General features: G+C 39.1%; 1 protein-coding gene and 1 long non-coding RNA gene across 2 annotated transcripts; one reads left to right on the top strand and one right to left on the bottom strand.

The window, feature by feature from the left end:
• The first annotated feature begins 12,831 nt into the window (after nt 1-12,831).
• LOC107828231 (uncharacterized) lies at nt 12,832-13,935 on the top strand. The gene is made up of 2 exons (XR_001657694.2): nt 12,832-13,246; nt 13,395-13,935. It is a non-coding gene; the product is annotated as an uncharacterized LOC107828231 (long non-coding RNA).
• On the bottom strand, nt 13,566-16,945 carry LOC107828230 (two-component response regulator ARR17). Its single transcript, XM_016655512.2, has 5 exons — nt 16,388-16,945; nt 15,105-15,184; nt 14,828-14,905; nt 14,630-14,700; nt 13,566-14,526 (listed from the first exon to the last, which is right to left on the bottom strand). Exons 1-5 carry the CDS (start codon nt 16,530-16,532, stop codon nt 14,436-14,438), a joined length of 465 nt encoding a protein of 154 aa, XP_016510998.1. The 5' UTR covers nt 16,533-16,945; the 3' UTR covers nt 13,566-14,435.
• Nucleotides 16,946-22,575: the final 5,630 nt, after the last annotated feature.

Below are 22,575 nucleotides of genomic sequence, written 5' to 3'. Positions count from 1 at the left end.
TGGGCAACAATGCATGCAAGAACTCGGCTGGGCTCTGAAATGTCCAACCTCACAAGTCTGTTACCCAAGGACTGAATATCCAAAGATAATGGCCTCTCCTCTACTGAAATGAATTCCGAGCTACCCATACTTTCCGTCTTTCTGCTCAAGGCATCCGCAACTATATTCGCCTTGCCCGGATAATAAAGAATAGTAATATCATAGATCTTTAGTAACTCAAGTCATCTGCGCTGCCTCAAATTGAGATCCCTTTGCTTGAACAAATATTGCAAGCTGCGATGATCAGTGTAAACCTCACAGGACACCCCATAAAGATAATGCCTCTATATCTTAAGAGCATGAACAATAGCGGCCAACTCCAAATCATGTACAGGATAATTCTTCTCATGGGGATTCAGCTGACGTGAAGCATATGCAATAACTCGCCCATCCTACATCAATACACAACCCAAGCCAACACGTAAAGCATCACAATACACTATATACATCCCCGAACCGGAAGGCAACACTAGAACTGGTGTTGTAGTCAAAGTTGACTTGAGCTTTTGAAAGCTCGCCTCACAATCATCGGACCAACGGAACAGAGCACCCTTCTGGGTCAATCTAGTCAAAGGTGCTGCAATAGACGAGAAGCCCTCCACAAACCGACGATAATAACCTGCTAACCCCAAGAAGCTCCTGATCTCAGTTATTGTAGTAGGACGAGGCCAACTCTGAAATGCCTCAATCTTCTTGGGATCCACCTTAATACCCTCGCCTGATACAACATGCCCCAAGAATGCTACAGAATCTAGGCAAAACTCACACTTAGAGAACTTAGCATATAACTTCTGTTCCTGCAAGGTCTGAAGCACCACTCTCAAATGATGCTCATGCTCCTCCATGCTGCGCGAGTAGATCAAAATGTCATCAATGAAGACAATGATGAACGAATCAATATATGGACTGAACACCATGTTCATCAAATCCATAAATGCCGCTGGGGCATTAGTCAGACCGAAGGACATCACTAGAAACTCTTAATGGCCATATCTAGTCCGAAAAACAGTCTTCGAGACATCTAAATCCCGAATCTTCAACTGATGGTACTCCAATCTCAAGTCGATCTTAGAGAACAACTTGGCACCCTACAACTGGTCAAACAAATCATCAATCCGCGGCAACGGGTACTTGTTCTTGATTGTAACTTTATTCAACTGGCGGTAATCAATGCACATCCGCATAGTCCCATCTTTCTTCTTCACGAATAACATTGGTGCACCCTAAGGCGATAAACTCGGCCTAATGAACCCCTTTGCTAGCAACTCCTCAAGTTGTTCCTTCAACTCCTTCAACTCTTTCGGAGCCATACGGTACGGTGAGATATATATAGGCTGGGTACCAGGAGCCAAATCAATGCAAAAATCGATATCACGATCTGGTGGCATGCCTGGAAGATCGGAAGGAAACACATCGGAGAACTCCCGGACTACGGGTACTGAATCAATTGCCGGAGCCTCTGCGGTAGTATCCCAAACATAGGCTAGATAAGCCAAATAACCCTTCTCGACCATGTCGAGCCTTGATAAAAGAGATGATCCGACTAGGTGTGCTGACAGACGAACCCTTCCACTCCAATCTAGGCAACTCTAGCATTTAACAGTCTTTGCATGGGAATTAAGGATGGCATGATATGGAGATAACCAGTCCATGCCCAGGATAACCTCAAAGTCGGTCATGTCAAGCAGCAGAAGATTCGCTTTAGTCTCATAACCACAGAATGTAATAATGCATGACTGATAGACCCGATCCACAATAACAGAATCGCCCACCGGAGTGGACACATAAACATGAGTACCCAAGGACTCTCGAGGAACATCCAGGAAATGAGAAAACAGGGATGACACATAGGAATAGGTAGACCCTGGATCAAATAATACTGAAGCATCCCTACCGCAGACAGAAATAATACTTGTGATCACGGCATCTGAGGCCATTGCATCTGGTCTGGCCGGGAAAGCATGGAATCTAGCTGGAGTGCCACCTGCCTGGCCTCCACCTCTAGGACGATCCCTACCCACCTGCCCTCCACCTATGAGCGGCCGGACGGTTGGTGCGGCTACTGGTTCTATAATCATAGGCTGAGAATCCTGCTGTACTGCCTTGCCCCGAAGCTTGGGGCAGAACTCCGCACGTGGCTGAAATCCCCGCACTCGAAATAACCTCTCGGTACGAAGGGCTGCTAACCTGAAGTCTGACCCTGATGGCCTGAATACCCACCGGAGGAACCCTGAATGGCTGGTGGGCGGTATGAACTCTGAGGCATGGAACTGAAATAAGGTCAAATTGGAGCACCCCAAGGAGACGGCGGTACTGGATATGTGGGTCTGCTAGGCTGACCTCTCCCAAGTTGACCTCTGCCCCCAGATGGGGCACCACTGAGCCCTCCAGAATAGCGAAATCACTTGTCCCGCATCATCTGCTCTCGGCTCCGCTAACGATACCCCTCAATCTTCCGAGCTATCTCCATAACTAGCTAGTAAGAAGTACCCATCTCAACCTCTCGGGCCATAGTGGCCTGAATACCAGAGTGCAACCCCGCAACAAACCTCCGTACTTTCTCCGCCTCAGTACAAAGTATCATAAGTGCATGGCGAGACAACTCAGAGAATCTCGCCTCATAATCGGTCACTGACATCTGACCCTGCTGGAGCTGCTCAAACTGAAACCGCAACTCTTCCCTCTGGGAGGGTGGAATAGACCTATCCAAGAAAAGACCTGTAAACTAATCCCAACTAATGGGAGGAGAACCTACTGGTCTATCGAGATGATATGACTGCCACCATCTACGGGTCCTGTTCTCCAGCTAGAAAGTAGTGGAATCCACCCCGTGGGACTCTAATATCCTCATGTCGTGCAGTTTGTCCCTGCATCGATCAATGAAGTCCTGGGGATCCTCATGTCACTCACCCCCGAAGACAGAAGGGTGTAGCCTAGTCCATTTGTCCAATAGCTTCTGCGGCTCACCGACCGCAGCTGGTCTGGGCTCAAGTATGGCTGCTGCTACTGGATGGGCAACGCCCACGGGTAGTGTGCCCGGGGTCTGATATACAACATCTGCATGTCCAGGAGCCTGAGCAGTATGGGTATGTGCTCCCCCTCCCGCATGAGATGTGGCTGGGTCTGTTGGAAATAAACCATCCTGGGTCATAGTATCCATGAACCGTAACATACGACCTATAACCTCCCAAAAGCCCGGTGCTGACAAAAAATCTACCGGGGCTGGCTCTGCTGCAGGCACCTCACCCTGCTCCTCAATAATGGGATCCTCTACTGGATCCGCTGGTGGTATAGCTGGTGCCACTCTGGGACGTCCTTGTTCCCTACCTCGGTTGGAAACTCGAAGACATATTGCACCCAAGACAATGATCGAATACCTCACTTTTTCTTGCACTCAATCAAGCCCTCCTCGTCACTTTCAAAATTCATAAGCGTAGAAAACACCTCAGAGATCATCTCCCTCGAACCATCAACACTGAAAACGCAGACTCAATCCTGAAGTCGCAACACACAATTATCCCAGCTACCTTCCTCTTAGGTTCCATCTCACAACACTTTGCCCTGAGGCAACAAATGAAGACCAACATGCAGATGAGTCTCAATGCATTCAATCAAGGATGGCTTTACCACAATATTAACAAGAATTCTACCAAATTTGGAGGTATCAAGTTTCGACCGTAGGCAATACCAACACTGGGCTGAAATGACAGAATATTCCTTCACAAGACGACGCTAATGGTCCGCCCACATTCGTAGGGAAAACCATCATGTACCACATCTGTAGCATCTTCACAACTCGTCGTCTCCCAATTGATAACAAGCACTCCATACCATATAAGAATTAGTAGGAAGTAAATAAAGGCATAAGCTCCAATGGAATCAAATCGCATGACGATGAATCAAGAAGGGAAGTGCTCCTAACAGTCCTGTAGCCTCACAACAATTAATACAGACGTCTTCATACCGATCCACAAGAATCTACAAGACTTGCTCATGACTCGTGAGACCTAAGTGAACCTAAGGCTCTGATACCAAGCTATCACGACCCAAAACCCACTATAGGTTATGATGGCGCCCAACGTCGCCGTTACACAAGCCAGCGGTAAACTACCAACTCAATTGTTTATTTTATTATTTTTAAAATCATGAATCTTATAAGATAGAGAGATTGATGCATCAAAAGTTGTACATACATGTGATTTAAGTAAAATATAAAGTAGAAGTGTCTCAATGATAAGAAAAATCATAAACAAATTCTAGAACACCCCAAAATCCGGTGTCACAAGTGCATGAGCACCAACTAGGAAGTACAATAACAAAACGTCATCTGTCTGGAATACAAGGTAGACATAATAAAGTAAATAATTGTGATGGAAACTCCGTGTGCTGTGAATCATGGCATGGAATACAACTCTCTATAGAGTCCCCTCAGTAGTTGTGCCTCTGAGCCCAAGCGACCACCAAATGAACCTGTCAAATCCTACACATTTAGTACAGAAGTACAACATGAGTACGTAAATCAACGTGTACCCAGTAAGTATCTAGCCTAACTACGAACAGGTAGTGACGAGAGGTCAACATTGATACTCACTAGTGGTCCAGCAAATCAAATATAATAAAGTAGGCAAATATGAAACATGGTAGGTAACAATTAGTACATGTAAAGGTGAATAATACGGTCTACAGCTGAACAGTGAACACAAATTCATCAAACACTGGATACCTCTCAAATGAAGTACGTAATGGTCAACACCAAATCAACGGTCACATCTCAAGTTTGGAAAATTCATGAATACACGGACTTCTTATCAAGTATTTTGCACGATTCTGCCGAGGCGAGCGGCCCGATCCCATAAGAGTGGTTTTATAGAAATGTCGAGGCGAACGGCCCGATCCCATAAGAATATGATATATGATGCTGCCGAGGCGAACGATCCGATTCCATCAGAGTGTAGTACTGCCGAGACGAACGACCCGATCCCATAAGAGTGTGATACTGTCGAGGCGAATGTCTCGATACTGCCGAGGCAAATGGCCTGATCCCATAAGAATATGATACATGATACTTCCGAGGCGAACGACCCGATCCCATAAGAGTGTAGTACTGCCGAGGCAAACGGTCCGATCCCATAAGAGTGTGGTACTGTCGAGACGAACGACCCGATCCCATAAGAATATGAAACTTTTACGGGGTCTTTGACCCCACTCACGAATATACGTGTGAGTTATGAGATTCAAGAAAACTTTTCGATGGATACGCAAAACGCGAAAAAAATCAGTAAGGGAAGTACAATTTCTATGGCTGAACAAGTAGCTTGTCAAGTATTTAAAGTAGCGAGTCCATTACTTTACGCGAGTCTAGTCTTAGGTCATAATGCGAATTAAAGCAATTGAACAGACAAGAATAACGCAAATAATACAATTAAAGCATGGGGTGAGTCTAAGTCTACCCGGACATAATCAGGAATTCTAGCATACGCACGGACACTCGTCACCTCATACATGCGTAGTTCCCACAACATGTAGCACATAACAAATATACCACCTACGAGGTAATTTCCCCCTCACAAGGTTAGATAAGAGACTTACCTCGCTCCGAAATTCGATAACCGACTTCAACGCCTTTCTAATACCTCAAACCGATGACAAACGATCCGAAACTAATCAAACAACGTGAAAACCAATCAAAATATAATCCAATACTCGTAATTTAAAATTTAGAAATAAATTCCCAACCCCTCAAGAAAAGTCAACAAAGTCAACCCAGGGCCCACACATCCGAATTTCGAAAATTATCAAAAATAATTATCACCCATAACTTATATAATTTCTATTTCAAAAATCATCCAATTTCTTCAATGAATTGACCCTCAAATCAAGGATTTACCATCTCATAACTTTGGGGCTCAAAACCCCAATTTCTACAATCTAAATACGGATAAAAATAATAACCAACGAAAACAATCATAAATAAACATCCAAATAAAGGTCATATATTTATCCCTTTGTTTATATGAGAACAACGCCATGAAAAGTACCTCAAACGGAGCTCTAGAACTCAAGATATGCTCAAAATACTAAAATGCTCAGTCTGTCCATTTAAAACACTATCCAGGCGATTTTTGTTCTTCGCCTTCGCGGGACACCTTCGCGTTCGCGAAGAGCAATTTTTCGCATTGACCGGTCAACCCAAATTTTCTTCTTCACGTTCGCGGGACCTCCATCGCGTTCGCAAAGAACAAAGTCCGTACCAGAAACCATCAATCTTTCCCGACACGGAAATGGACATAACTCTCTCATACGATCTCGGAATTTGACGATTCTTATTACTATGGTTCCATAATTACGATACGGATCTAATGGTTCAATCCAATCACAAATCAAAGATCCTTTTCTCAATATGATACCTTTTATGTCCAAAGAAACGACGTTGAAACATCAAATATGAGTGCGATACAACCTAAACACATTCGAAACACACCCGAGGCCCCGTCCAATTATACAAAACAGTCTCAAAATATAACACGAACCTACTCGAGGCCTCAAATCATATGAAACAACATCAAAATTATGAGTCGATGATCAAATCCTCCTTTTAACTTTCAAACATTCAAACTTCGACGAACGCGTCCGAATTACACTTAAACATTCCGAAATGACGCCAAACTTTACGTACAAGTCATAAATCACGATACGAAACTATTCGAAGACTCAGAACCCCAAACGGACATCGATAACACCAAAGTCCAGTTCAAAACAAACTTAGAAAATTCTAGAACCTTCGAATTGCTAACTTTTCACAATAAGCGTTGAAATGCCCCCGGACCACCCGATACTCAACCCGAACATACGCCCAAGTCCGAAATCATCATACGAACCTATTTGAACCTTCAAATCCTGATTCCGAGGTCGTTTACTCAAAAGTCAAACCTTGGTCAACTCTTCCAACTTAAAACTTTCGAATTGAGAATTTTCCATCTAAATCAACTCCGAACTTTCCGTAATTCAATTCTGACCACGCGTACAAGTAATAGAACATGAAGTGAAGCTACTCAAGGCCTCAAACTACCGAACAACATGCTAGAGCTCAAAACGACCGGTCGGGTCATTACAAGTGTGATGTGCTTCGCGATTACGAAGCTACTCTCGTGATCGCGAAGGGGAAACTTGGGCTAGGACGAAATTATTTTTCGCGAATGCGGGGACACGGTCGCGAACTCGAAGTAATGGGGTTCTAGGACGAAGTCTTTCTGTTCAATCTCTTTATTTTTATATTTAATTTTTGTGTATCATTTTAGTGCTTAATTTTTGTGTTTACTTTACGTATTTTATTTTCGTGTTTAATTTGTGTGTACAATTTTTGTGTTAACTTTTCGTATTTATTTTCGTATTTAAATTATTGCTCCTAAAAAATATTTGGCATAACCAACCATTTAAAAAAAGTAGTAAAGGTACTAGTTGTAGTAACCATAATCTTCCTCCTAGAGTTAGAAAACGTATAGATGAAATGACTCATGTTGATGAAACTTTCTTTACCCCCCCCATATTTTATGATATTAATCTAGGAGAACAACTCGATCATGAAATTTTACAAAGACAATTTCCCCATGAAGAAGAAAATGAGGAAGAAGAATTAAATAAAACACCCACTAGTCTAGCAACACAAGATCCAACTCAGAGTCAATCTCGGTCTGGAGCTTTACCCCCTGTACCTCCTGTAAGGGGTAAGGCTAAGGTTGAACGTACGAAAACATCACTTGTACGAAATTTTAAAAATATATTTTTTCTATTCCCCAAGTTTATTTAATTTCTACTATGCTTAACCCATCTTTTAAATTAATAGGTACAAAAGGACTTGTTCGTAAAATTTATGAGAATTTAGAAATTAAAGAAAATAAAAACCCAACTCTCGAAGACTGCCAAGCTAGTATATATATATATGGAGTAATATTTGATAGTTATAAAACTATGGCAACTTCAGATGGTGTAAATGCTCCTACTACTTTTAAGGCTAGAGTAGAAGATGTGTGTGAAGGTATGGAGAATTTAATAGGTCTTGATTCCACTATTGATGATAAACTTGGTTTTTATCTTAATCATGGATTGGAATATAATCTATTAACGACGAATAAGGCAACAAACAACTTTTAGCATAGTGGAGGCAGTGTGGCAAAGCATGTCCAACACTTTCAATAATGATCTGAGATATACTGGCTATTCAAGCATCATTAGTAGCATCAGAGAGTGCTTTTAGCGCGACAAGATTTTAAATCGGAGATCATTGATATTCATTAGCGGAGGACAACCTAGAGATTTCAGTCTTATTTAGAGATTGGATTAATTCAGAAAGAAGAAATTTTGATTTTGAAAAATTAAGCACTAGGGAAGAAGAAGAATACAATGAGATACTTTGCACTGGGGGAGGTGACGGCATGGAACATCAAGCGACATTGCTAATTCCACAAGAATGTCCAACATACATTATAGATAAGTTAAAACAAAGTTATATAGGAACTTACAAATATTAGTATGATAGTTGGTAATTAGGTACTAAGAGGCCTAGTTCAAACTAAGCCTATTAATCGGGCTGAGCTGGCCCGTTCACAGCCTAGTTTGACCCGGGTCAGCCCGGTACGTTAGGGGGTGGGGACAGGCTGGGGAGGGTTGGGCGGGGAACCGGGCTTGAACGAACAAAATTTGGTAACCGGTGCCCCGGAATCCGATTAGCCCGATTACCCGTTACCGGATTTTTACCGGGCTACAGCCCGATTACCGTTGCAATTTTTTTTTTAATTTCTGGACCATTGCCAACGGTCAAATTCAAAAATGACCGTTGGGCAACGACCATTTTTCTTTACAAAAATGGCCATTTCGGCCTACCTTCTTAAGAAAATAGCCCCCATCCCTAATAATTGATAAATTACAATTTTAACCTTTTAAAAACTATAAATAGTCCCCCTTCTTTTTTTATTTTTCTCACAATTTACTCTCTTACTACTCTAATTCTCTCTTGATAATATTGATTATTGCTCTTAAATTCTCAAATACTTATTATTTCATGTTTCATCAAATATTTACTTTAGTCACTACAAAATTATAATTATCAATTATCAAATATCAAGTATTCAAGTGAAGTGTGGTATCAAGTATCAGTCTATCAACTGAAGTTTGATATCAAATTTAGTGCGACATTCGGAATCCCGGTACACTCGTTCCATCTCTTTCTCTTCTTTGGTGTATATTTTTATTTTATTATTTAGAATTATTAATTTAATTTCTTAATTTAATTTACATAATGGATATATTTAGAGCAGCAAAAAAAAAGTGTATTAGTAGGGGTGGTAGTAGTAAGAGTAAAACTTCTAAAAAATCAAGAGGTGGTGCTGGTTCTTCTAGTAGCTTTACACATATTTCTGAAAGTTCACCTGAAAATTTAAATGTAGATTATGAGCGACTTCAAGAAAATTATGGTATAGATGATAATTTAGATGATATTCAATCACCTGATAATCTTGAAACATCACCAGCTACACCTGGTAATGCTAGTCAAACTCAAAATATTAGGGGTGGAGGTCGTGGTAATACAGGTAGGCCTCCCCTCCCTATTAAGAGGAGTCGAAGATTAAGAAGTAAGTGTTGAATTTTTTTTGAAAGACTAGAAGAAGATAAAAATTATGTAAGATGTCAAATTTATAAGGAAGTTTATAAACATGAGACCGAAGGTAAGGGAGGGGGAACATGTCAACTTCGTAGGCACATGGTAGATAACCACCCTATTGCATGGGGTGCTGGTGAGGAAGGTGGGCAACAAAAACTTAACTCGGGTACTGACGATTTAATGGGTAAATACGATATAGTGAAAGATCGGGAAGAATTAGCTAAAATGATTGTTTTAGGTTGTTTACCTTTTAGTTTTGATGATTCACCATATCTTGTTACTTATATTCAAATAATTTGTAACCCTTTATTTAAAGGTATTCCTAGAAGTACTTGTAGAGTTGATATCTTTAGGCTTTTTGGACAATATCAGACATATATCCATTATTTATTTGCCAGTCTTTCTTGTAGAGTTTCTCTTACTTCTGATATTGGTCGTGCTGTAAATGAAAATGATTATTTGACTGTTACATGCCATTGGATAGATGATAATTTTTGTATGTAAAAACGTATTATTGCTTTTAAATATGATGAAGATCAAAGTCATACTGGTGCATTTATAAATAATACTATCCATGAAGTTGCTATATTTTATAATCTTACAGAAAAAGTTTTGTGTATCTCATTTGATAATGCTTCTAACAACAATGCTGCTATTACAATACTAAAATTGCATCTACACCTACCACTTTCTGAAATATTTCATGTTAGACGTGCATGTCATATTTATAATTTAATTGTGAAGAGTGGCCTTGAATTATTTAGAGATGAGATCACTTTAGTTAGAAGAGCTGTTGGTGTAATTCAAGGAAATAATAGAAGTACTAGATTAAATGCATTTAAGGAAAAATATGTACAATATGGATAAAACCAAGACTCATGCCTGGAGAAATAGTTACTAGGTGAAATTATACTTATTTATTCTTAAGATGTTGTTATAAATATAAAATGCCTATAACTGAAGTGTCTAATTCTCATTGTACCGATCCTAACCGTTTGTTAACATCTAGAACTTGGAATGTCATTGAAGATGTTGTAAAATTTTTACAAAAATTTTATGTGGCTACACTTGAGTTTTCAGGAGCTTATTATCCTACTATTGCAAATGGTTTAGTTCATATTGCCGAAATTTCTCTTTTATACCATAATTTGAACAAGAAAGAAGGATATACTTCTGTTGTTGAATCTATGCTAGATAAATTTAAAAATTATTTCTACCAAATTCTCCCTGTTTACCTAATTGGTGTTATTTTAAACCCTTCTATCAAAATGGCTACTTGTCGCCAATTAATCACTGCTTTATATGTTTATATGGATATTGGACCAACTGAAACCCCTCATATTGAAACTTGTATTTCTGATCTACACAAACATTTACAAACTTTATATAATTATTATGCTAACATTGTTGATGCTTCTGCTGCTGTAGATGCAAATATTCCTTCAAGTTCAGTTTCAACATCTACATTTGGTGCTTTAGAGGATAATGATGGTGTTGAAAATTATTTGATTTGGTCTACACTAGGAGAGCATCAACAAACCAGTAGCAGGAACATTGATGAACTCCAATTCTACTTGCAAAAATCACCAGAGACCTGCACAAAGGAATTTCTACCGCTGAGTTGGTAGAAGAGCAACTCAAATCAATTTTTTGTTCTTTCGGTCATGGGTCGAGACGTGCTAAATGTGCCAATTTCAATAGTCGACATCAGATAGCGTATTAAGCCAAGCAAGACAACAACTAGGAGATACCCGTCATTCATTGGATAGCAACACTTTGGAAATTCTAGTGTGCTTTAGAGATTGGATAAGATCAGAACAACGAAATCAAGGGCGTGAAGAAGTAGATGAAGTGGAGGACCAAGAAATTGGAGATATAATGGTTTATGGTTCCGATTCAAACAATGTCGGAAACCAAGAACCTCATGTTGACATGGATGAACTTACAAAAATGATGCAAATCATGTGATGTACTCTTTCTTATTTTTTTATAATTTTTGTAAACTTTTAATTTGCAAGTTCAAAAATAAAAAAATCAAAATAGAACTTGCAAATTAATTTGAAGTATTATTTATTATTCAATGAAAATATAAAACGAAAGCCTTCAGAGTTTGATTCTTATATATTGCTTATTGGTCGTATTAAATAATTTTTTGTAGCCACTTACTTTCAAATTTTAAATTTAAAATTTAAAACTTTAAACTTCAATGTTTAAAGTTTAATTCTAAGCCTTAATTCTAAGCTTTAAAAGTTTGCAAATACTTAAGTATCAATAACATTAAATAAGAAAAATAAAATATACTAAAAATAATAATAATAAGTAACCCAGCCCGGTCCGGACCCGTTAAGCCCGAACTCGGACGGCCCCACCAAAACCCGAAAAATCTCAGCCCACTACCAGCCCGGAACCCCAGCCCACTAACCAGCCCCGGAACAATAACCGGACGGGCTATTTTTTTTCGTGTCCAGCCCGAACCAGCCCGTCCAGTTAACACCTTTAGTTCAAACAGACCCCTTACTAGAAGGTGGCTGTGTAGATGAGGTGCTCTTCAAAAGACTTGTATTTGTGTGTGAAATTTGAAATTTTTATTAATAAAATAAAAGGCTTTAGCCTTGAATTTTTGTTATGAATTGTCTTACTTAGTTACTTTATAGCTTGAGATTAAATTAAATAAATTATAAGTCTATTACAATTACTAAAATATTTCGCTATAAGTCTTTTATTTTAATATTTTATAATTTTTTACTTAGTTTTATTTATTTATAATTTATTAAGTTTTAAGTTCAAAAAGTCAAAAACTAGCCGTTGCAAACTTAAAAAAATTAGTCATTGTCAACTTTAAAAAAATAACTGTTGCTTTCTATAAAAAATATAGTTGTTGTCAACTTTAATGCTTAAATATTTAAATTTAGAAAAAAATGCCCACTTAGGGCCTACAATCCGTCCCGTTTGTTAGTGGGACAGGACGGGCCTACCGGGTCGTCCTGTTTATCCCGTCCCGAATAAGGCTCGATCCTTTTTTGTCCCGGTAAAATTCCGCCCTGTCTCGTTTCGTCCCGTCCCGTCCCGTTGGACAGCGATACTTATAAGTAGTTTGGTGTTAGGTGGAAAGACATTTTTTTGGGGGAAAAAAGTTTAAAAGGAAAAATTGCAAAAACTCGTCTTGAATGTTTGAAGCAAACGCCAATTCCTTAAGTTGGAAGTTGAGTTCTTTTCTACGAAGCTCCCTCTAGAGTTATTACCCATGAGAAACGAATCATTGCGTTTGCCCGCGTATGAGAAGAGAAGTGGGCTTTTTAATATTTTAATTTCCAGTGTCAACTCTACCGCCTATGTGTTGCCACGTCTGATAATTTGTCCCATTGGATTAGAACTGTATTTATAGGATGGGAAAAAATTGATTCTTCCAAAATTAGCTGGAATCTGCGTGCAACTAGCCCCTTTTTTTTTTTCAAAAAGAAAAAATCTGTATTATTGCCAATCTCCCTTCTCTTTATACAATCTTCAATTACACAAACAAAACAAAAAAACGTAGCTTCATTTCACAATGTATGTAGTGCTCTTGATTTCTTGATTTGAATTTCATTTTTATCCCCAAAGATTTTCATCTTTTTGATCAATAATCATTATATGATCAAGTGGGTGTCTTTGAATTTGCTAATTGAGTAATAGGTAATCATTAGTTTTCTCAATTCAGGTCAAAGAAGAAGATGGGTCATCACCACCATCATCACCACCACCACCACGAAGGAGGCAGTCCGTATGATGATCCATTTTTGGCATGTTGTTGCTGCCCTTGTTTGCTACTCTCCTCTGTTTTCTCTATGTTTAGCAGGTGTATCTTTATGGCCTGTTATCCTTTTCTGCAGTGTCTTGGATGGGATGAACACAGACACCATCATCACCACCACCACAGCCATTTCTGTTAATCTCGAATTAAAGAAGTTGCTTTTTTGAGTCTTCAACTCTAGCAAGATAAAGGTGTGAATTTGTGTTCAATTTCAGAGGATTGTTAGTGTTTCAGTTTGGTTGTTGTGTATACTTTTTATCTTGTACCTGCTAGTTTACTTTTGAGTTATTGTTTGTTCACTCGGAGTCCAAAGGGGTTGAAGAACAATAGAATCTTTTCAACCATTTGCTGTCTCAAAACATTAATCACCAAGTTCCATATGTTTTGCTTTTCTTTTTTGGGAATTTGTGATTCAAAACCAAGGATAGTAGTCCTCCAGATGTGATCATTTTGGAGAATCAGAATGATGATTGTGAATCTCCAACTTCCCCATATTAAAAGGAGAAATATAATGCTAAACAACTAAGAAATGTTGTCTAACTGCTAATGAGATACAAAATTTTGCCACAAATTACAAGCTCTGACACAAAAGGTACGCTCCTTCTTGGGATGAGACAGAGAAGAGCAAAATAGATGAAAAGAAAGTGGTAATGAAATCCAGACAAAGCATTGACCGTAGTTTTAAAATAGTTAAACAACATTGATTATGTAAAAGAAAAAAACTTTACAATGTTGATGTGTATGTAACATAAGTCCAGTGTAGAGGATGAAAAGTCATACTAAGCTATTGTAAAATGATTGGAAAAAAAAAGATGATGCCTTAATGAAAGCAGGAATTTCTAAAGCTCCAGAGATATACAATTGAATTCACGAGTCTTTAGAATCTCGTAATCACTCTTATACATGGTAATAGAAGATGACAGATGATCAAAAGAGTCACTCTATGCATCAGCATTGCATTATTTGACATCTCAGCCTTTCGACATCGGAGTGCTTCAGAGGCTTCAGCATGAAAATCTGAGCTCCTTCTTCCATGCATCTGTCCATTTCACACAAGTACTCTTTGTTCAGTATCAGATATGACAGCTACAAAAATGAAATATATATAATATTGAGGTGGTTATTTATAAGACAAAAATTACTGATTAATTCGAGTTGGGATATTCTCGGATGACATTATCACAACCGGCACATCCTTCATGATCGATGATTCCTGCTTGCAATGCAATAAAGCAAATTTGAGTTCAAACTCATGATGAGTAAAGATCAACAGAAAGAGTTGTTTTTGTAGAATATAATTATATATGTGCTGAACTACGTTGCAGCTCTCTGAAAACTACCTTGATTTTCTTAAGCAGTTCATAACCTGTCATTCCTGGCATGCAATAATCTGTTATTATCATATTAACTTTCGAACCCTGCACACAAGAAACTATATATATTAACACCACAACTTAGTAGAGCCTGCATTCAAGTATTTGAGTTTTAAGTTATATACACAGAATTGCAATTCGATCAATTGGTTATATAACAAGTTATTATTTTATTTTTGAGATTATCATATAACGTGACCATTGCGCAAAATGCAAACTCAATCTTTATTCAATAGGGACTCACATTGCAATTTGTAGAGCTGTCATGATGTGCTCCCAAACCCAAGTACTCCAAAGCCCTCAGACCATCTTCTGCAGTAGTTACTGAAGGGAAACTTGCAAATCATGAGATAGATTATATTGATCCATCTTTCACTAGCTTGTGCATTAATATAATGTTTCACATTTATGTTAATAGCTTAGACATCTTTAATTGCCATGTGTAGCGCAAATCAATCGCGTAATTTAACAGTTGGATTGCAGCAAAAAAAAAAAAAAAGAACTTAGCTTGTATGTTCAAGGTACAGATAATCCAGTGAAGGCATGGTGTTAATTTCCGACCAAACTGAGACAATATCTTCATACAATATAGTAATTTATATTATCGGGGCTGTATCTTTCCTATTTATGGGTAAGGAAAATAATGAAAAGCCATGAGTTGATCAGTCACGCACGTTATGAACCACATAGGCTGAAAAGTAAAGATTTAAAGATGTAAAACAAACATAAAGAAAAGCAGTGTGATCACGTAGGTACAGCTGTTGGCAAATCCAAAAGGTTGACCAAAGGACTAGGTAAATGCCAATATCGATTTAGTTTTCAGGCACGCTTTTACATTTTTTTCCCCCCTTCGACTATTCTATATTGGGGTTTGAGTCCTAGCGTAGGCAGAATCTTACACAAACATATATTCATAATTTGGTTTTTAAGCGGGATTAGATCGGGGTTTTGGTGCTTATTAAAGCTTTACTTCATATACCAACTAATATTTGTATTGTTTTAAACTAGAGGCAGATCCACGGTTAAACTTGAGAGGTTCCGCCTATAATTTTTTTAATACTAATCTTATTTAAGTTTTAAAATTATAGGTTCAGATCTAATTTTATGTACATTTTAGTAGTTTTTCACTTATAAATCAATGTTCAATATTGAAAATACATGAACCTGCTGGCGATGTGATGAATCTGCCTTGTTTTAATGTGGTGGCGACCTATATATTATCTACGTAGAAAATTTTTGTGTACACACAATATTAGAAAATATTCTTGCAAAGCAGTATTTGATGACATCCTTGCTAAAGGGTGTCTCCTGTTGAAAGATTCAACATTATAAAATCTTCATCTCCAGTCTTTCTTATGTTCCACTTTTCTGGGAATATTGTTATTGTCTACGACTCTACGTTGCACAATGCAGTGCTTGAGAAACATTCAACATTATATTGATATCAAGTCTAAATAAATAGAAACTGAAACACACCATCCACTTAAAGTACAAGGAGATCTAGGATATTCAAAAAAAAGTGCTTACCTTTGCAAGAGGATTTCTTGAGTAACTTCTCGACAAGTTTACGATCAACAAGATTGTCATCCACAGCTAGCACATGGGGTTCATCACTTGCAATTATTCCTCTTGAAATTGATAACGATGAAGCAGAAGAAGCAAACCTCTCCATTTCTTTCACTTAATTAATCCGCAGAAATTTCACTTTTACCCAGGAGAATAACATGCAGAGAGAAGAATCAAGAATGAAACTTTAAAGGAAAAGTAATGGAAAGAAAGAAGAAGAAGAAGATAGAAGAAGAGAGGTAATTATGGGACTAAAAGGATGGCGTGGGGTGGTTTTTTTAAGGGAAGGAATCAGCAAAAACAAAATCAAAGAAAAGGATTGTCACAGATATTTCGTGATCTTGATTTTCACTTAAACAATATCCATATCAGTATATCTGCACACCGATTCCTCATATGCTCCCTCCAGCTCATTCCTTATTTTCTTTCTTTTTCGTGCTTAGTATATGTACGTAATTAAAGGGTAATCATGGGTAGTGTAAAAGAATGTTATAGGTAACTGCACATGTTGAGAGAAATTAGTAAAATGAAAATGAAGACAGACCATCTGTATAAGTAACAACATGTTAAATTACACTGATGGTGCAAAAACAAATTATATTGCCATTATACATGTTAAATCAATAAACAAATGACTCAACTATTTGATTTTAAAAAAAAGTCAAGTAGGTCTCAGTATTTCATTTGATGTGGTCATATGAAAGATGGAATAGGATGCAGAGTATCTGCTGGCAAAATAGAAAGGATTTTGAAAATAAACGATACGGTATCCAAATAATTCCTCATAATGGGGACCAAAATCTGGATGCTGCATTGTTAAGATTTCCCACAATAAATTTTCATTAAGAGATGTGTTGTCTCTTGAACTCAGTCAGAGTAATTACTAAGCATGTAATCAATGGGTTCTGATTTTCATTCAATTTCAATACTTCATTATTCAATTAAGTTGCATTAATGTGGTGATTCGCTGCAGTAGTTAATGGATTTACCTTGTATTTACACTATCAATATGCTCCCTCCGTCTCAAATTATTTGTCGTGTTCTTTGAAAATAATTATCTCAAATAATTTATCGTTTTAGAAGTTTAAGACAAAATTAATTAATTTTTTTCCATTTTACCCTTAATTCTAGTAATTGTTCTTGAAGACTACTCCTCAACTATAGAGTAAATATGCAATGAAGAGAGATTATATTTAAAAACATAAATAATAGTAAAATAATCAAAAATCTCTCCTACTTAATACTTTTTTAAGAGGCGTGTAAAAGAAAAATATAACAGATAATTTGAGACGGATGGTGTATATTCTAACATACGTAAGAGATGTTTGCAATAGTGTTTAAAACTTATAGAACGTGAAACAAAACTTAAACTAAAAAGCATTTAGAAAGAAAAACCTAGTAGAGCAAGTTACACGGGCCATGCAATTGTTTGTGCAATTTGATAAAATCACTTGAATAGTACATTTTGACAGCTATAATAGAATTTCATTAACTTTTTTTGATTAACTAACACTCAAGTAAAAGAAGCTCAATAAAAATAAAAATAATTATTCGCTATTATAAAGGCGTAAGGTTCAAATTTAACCAACCCTCACCTTCTCCTTCTCCATATGCCACTTAATGACGATATATACGAACGGTTTTTTTGCATTTGTTGAAGAGTTTGGTCTACATCTAATTTTCCCATATCTCTGTTGATATTTGTTGGAAGGTGTTTACTCGAAAAATGGATAGAGTTGAATTTATACGTAGTTCTAAAGATACGTGATATAAATTGATACAAATCGTGAAAAATATGCAAATGAATATCGAAATTAGTTATAAAAGAAATGGAATGAAACCGAATGAACTAGTTAACTTAAGCCTTCAAGTTTTATCACCTCCAAATTGAATGAAGAACGATTGATAGAAAAAACAATATGACTAAATATCAAAAGCCAAAGAAGGTAATATTTGCTCTCTTTCCTCTATATTTCAGAATGAATGTGTGTCTAAATCAATGAATGTCCCTTTTACAAATGATAACCACTCTTAATATAGTAGAAGAATCATACTTTGGATATAATTAAAAATACATAGTGGAGATCCCATGATAGATTAATTAATTAGCTTTTCCTTGATTCAAGCCGTGATTTCCGCCGCGATTCTCTCCCTACTTGCGGCTATAACGACTTTTTTGTTTCTTGGCTCGGTCTTGATCCTAGCCGATCTCGATCTTGATCGGTCTCTGGGTCTCGAGCTCGATCTTGGTCGAACTCGATATTGATCGGTCTCTAGGTCTCGAGCTCGATCTTGGCCGAACTCGATTTTGGTCGAACTCGATATTGATCGGTCTCTGGGGCCCGAGCTCGACAATCTAACTTCGCATCATGGCTCGATATTATAATGATCAACCTCGGACCATTATGTTTCAATCTCAATTTGTCATACGAAGGGCAGACTCGGTTTTGACCGTATACAGATAGTCCCCTCATTTCTCGGAAAGAAGATGACGAGAAACGATATGAATTTCCGAACTTCGATTTGGTGGATGGTGATGTCATCGACGAGCCCGATTGTGACGTATGCGACAAACGTCCCGTCGGTCCAGTTACCAAGGCATTAAATGTGCGTCAGACGATGGTCGGCCACTACCAGTTTTGAACCGTCGTTGTGAAACCAATAAATAACTCCTTTCTTCATCATTCCGGACTTTTACTTTCAAATCTTTTTCATTCCTATCTTCATAGTTTTTTGCCTTCTCCAAAGCTCCCTATTTCTAGGTTTTCAAATTTCTTCGCTTGTTCTTCTTAAAATACCAAATACTTTAATCTCCTATCTCCTTTATTCACAAAAATTAAATGGTAAAAACATCTAAAACCTTTTCGCAGAAAGAGATTACTTCCTCATCTCGTCTGGCTGGCGAGAAACTAGTGGTAGAGCCACGCCTTGAAGAACTTATTCCCGGGTGTGTGTTATTGATTCTGACTTTAAGGTCGAGAAACCCTTATCGGTTGTTGGTCGATGCGAACCGGTATCGAGATATATATGCTCGATACCCAAAAGTCTTCTTGATCTAGTGAAGAAAGATTGAAATTGGGAAAACAAAGAGGTTGTGATACCGGCACCGAAGGAAGCGATCACTACCCACGTGGAAGGATACCTGAGTATTTACACTTATCCTTTCACGTTGGGTCCCCTCGATCCGGTCATCGTCAATTTTTGCAAGAAAAACCAGGTGACCCTCGGCCAGATTCACCCTTCTTTTTAGAGAATCGTGATACTCCTCCGTTTCTTTGTGAGCAAAATCGACGGGCTTCCCTTCACCCTCGACCACCTCATAAGATTATATAGCCCTCGACTCTACCGAGGTGGGCTGATAAAGCTTCAACGCCGGGCCACCAAAGCGTTCACCTTAAGTATAGATGAAGAAAAAGATCAGGGCTGGATGGGCCGGTTTGTTCGGGTGAAGACCTCGGACCTAATCCCGATTGAGAGTATGCCATTTCCTAAGAAATGGAATATGAATCGTAAGTATGATCCCGTTTTTAGTTTTTATTATTTTTACTTCTTCATCTTTTCTTATCAGTGTTTTCCTCGACGCAACCGTCGCTTGGATACCAGATGCGGTTCCCCATCTTGAGAACTGGGTCAGAAGCTTGGTTTCGACATCAACATACGCCGAGCGCGCGTGGCGCGATTTGTCAAAGGGCCGGTGGGAGGCTCGTAATCATGGTAAACCTTCTTCTTTGGCTTACCGATTTGCATATCGTTCAAGCATTCTTCTTCTCAAGTATTGGTTTATTTACTTTCTCCTTTTGTAGGTCTCAGAAAGGATACGGCTATGAGACCCTTGTCCGGCGATGAAGAAGCTTTACCACATGTCTCGAAACCGGCGATGGTGATTAAGAGAAAGAGGGCCTCGAATTCTGAGGGTCAAAAACTCAAGAAGAGAGCGGCCCGTAAACCCAAGGGGAACACAATCCCACTGACTGTGGAGTCAGTCCAAATATTAAGGGATGAAGAAGAAGAAGAAGAAGAAGTACGTGGTTCTGGGCTGGTGTCCCGTGCATGAGCTGGCACCAATATTCAGAAAACTTCGGGACCGGCGAGGCTTGATAATGCTCCGTCCAGGCTCGATGAGGTCGAGGAGGAGACTCCGGCCCAAGTTCCCGGACCGAGGAGAATCAAAGATGCTTTACCTCGGGGCTAAGGAACCGTTGAAGAGGCGGTGGATGCTGATGCAGAAACCGGTTTTGAGGCTTGTCAAGACGGAGGTGGTGCCCCAAAGAACCTACTTGGGGCAATAGAGATCGGAGATTCCCCCTCGTTTCCTTTATTTTCCCAGTCGATGATACGTGATGCTCAGACCGTGGAGACTTGTCACGGGGAGGGAGCCCATGGAGAGGAAGACCCTTTTCGTGGTTATTTTGTTGGGATAGAAGATTCCACCGGTCTGAGTGATTTGGAGGCTCCGAAGAGGAGCTCAGGCGAGGTGGGAGTTTCTTGTCTTTTCAGCGAAGCTCAACAGGCCCTGAATCGGGTAAGTTCATTTTCTATTTGTTAATACTTGTATTTTCTTTCCTTGTATAGTCCCGTCTTTCTATTTTTATAGGCCTCTATGCTTCATCACGAGGTGTTTCTCTGATCCCGAGGGGAGCTGAGCCGGCATGAAGCCGAAATCCGAGGGCTTACTGAGGAGAGAGATGCCTTCAAGCTTCTCAGTAAGCGGAGAGAAGGGGAAGCAAAAGGACTTCGGGCTGAGCTAGAAGCAGCTCGAAAAGAACAAGCCGATTTGTCCGAGCAGGTAAAAATAATCTTTGAAGTTAATGACACTGACTTGAGCGTGATGTCTAACAGTTCAGTCCCACAAGTCCATCAAAAGCTCGATGTGATCAGGCAGCTTCGTGTTGAAGTGGACGCAGTGAAAGCGGAGGCGAGGAGTGGAAAAAGAACATGGACCGCCTTGCCTCAGAAAAGGAGGATGCCCGAGCTCAACTGGCCTCGGTTGAGACCCAACTCTGAAGCTTGAAAGAGAAAGCCTTGGTGCAAGCCAAGAAAATCGAGGAGTTCCAGTTTCGGTTAGGCTGAACAACTTCTGATCGAGAGAGACTCGCCACAGAACTTGCAGCAGCCAAATTGGAGGTCGAAATAGCTACGGCTAATGCTGATGCAATGGGGGCCGTCTACCGGTCCGACGCTGAAGCTGCTCAGGTTTGAGCAAAGGAGGTTGCCGAGGTTGCTCAAGCTCGAGAAAACTGGGTTGTCGAGCATGCTAAATGCCAATCTTGGAGGGAGACTCTCGAGGAGATCCATGCTCGTGGCTTCCATCTTACAGGCGAGATCCAGAATGCTAAGGAGCTTGAAGCCGAAACCAGAGTGTTGGACTTTCCTGATGATATGATACCGGGAGCATGAGAGGATCTGAAAGAAAAGGAGGCCTCGAGGGAGAAGATGCTTCTCCCAGAGAGGACTAAGTCCTTTAGTATTTTTTATGTTTCTTTTAAGACCGTTTTGGTCTTTTGTAGAGAGACTTGATCGGGCCATGGCGCCCTTGTAAATGATTTTTGATATATATATATATAAAACTTTCTTCCTTTCCGCCTTATAAAATTATGAAGTTGTATTCTAAGATCCAAGGTTTAAACAATTTGATTGAAACTGAATTAGTATATCCCTTAGACTTTATGGTCGAGTGAGTGCTTGCTCGAACTCGAAGTAAAGTAACCCTTAGGTTTTTTGTTTGAGCGAGGACGGTCTCTCGAACTCAAAAAAACAGCCCTTAGGCTTTATGGTCGAGTGAGTGCTTGCTCGAACTCGAAGTAAAGTAACTCTTAGGTTTTTTATTTGAGCGAGGACGGTCTCTCAAACTCAAGACAAAAAACAACCCTTAGGCTTTATGGTCGAGTGAGTGCTTGCTCGAACTCGAAGTAAAGTAACCCTTGGGTTTTTTATTTGAGCGAGGACGGTCTCTCGAACTCAAGACAAAAGACAGCCCTTAGGCTTTTATGGTCGAGTGAGTGCTTGCTCGAACTCGAAGTAAAGTAACCCTTAGGTTTTTTATTTGAGCGAGGAAGGTCTCTCGAACTCAAGACAAAAAACAGCCCTTGGGCTTTAGGGTCGAGTGAGTGCTTGCTCGAACTCGAAGCAAAGTAACCCTTGGATTTTTT

Source organism: Nicotiana tabacum, chromosome 13 (genome assembly GCF_000715075.1).
Source record: "Nicotiana tabacum cultivar K326 chromosome 13, ASM71507v2, whole genome shotgun sequence".
Lineage (NCBI taxonomy): Eukaryota > Viridiplantae > Streptophyta > Magnoliopsida > Solanales > Solanaceae > Nicotiana > Nicotiana tabacum.
This window is presented reverse-complemented; position numbering and strand designations above follow the sequence as displayed.

Coding starts and splice junctions, on each gene's coding strand:
- LOC107828230 (XM_016655512.2), bottom strand. CDS start 16,532: ATGGAGAGGTTTGCTTCTTCTGCTTCATCGTTATCAATTTCAAGAGGA. Junction 15,185..16,387: donor CAAGAAATCCTCTTGCAAAG/GTAAGCACTTTT, acceptor GTTTCCCTTCAG/TAACTACTGCAGAAGATGGT. Junction 14,527..14,629: donor ATCCCAACTCGAATTAATCA/GTAATTTTTGTC, acceptor TGAAATGGACAG/ATGCATGGAAGAAGGAGCTC.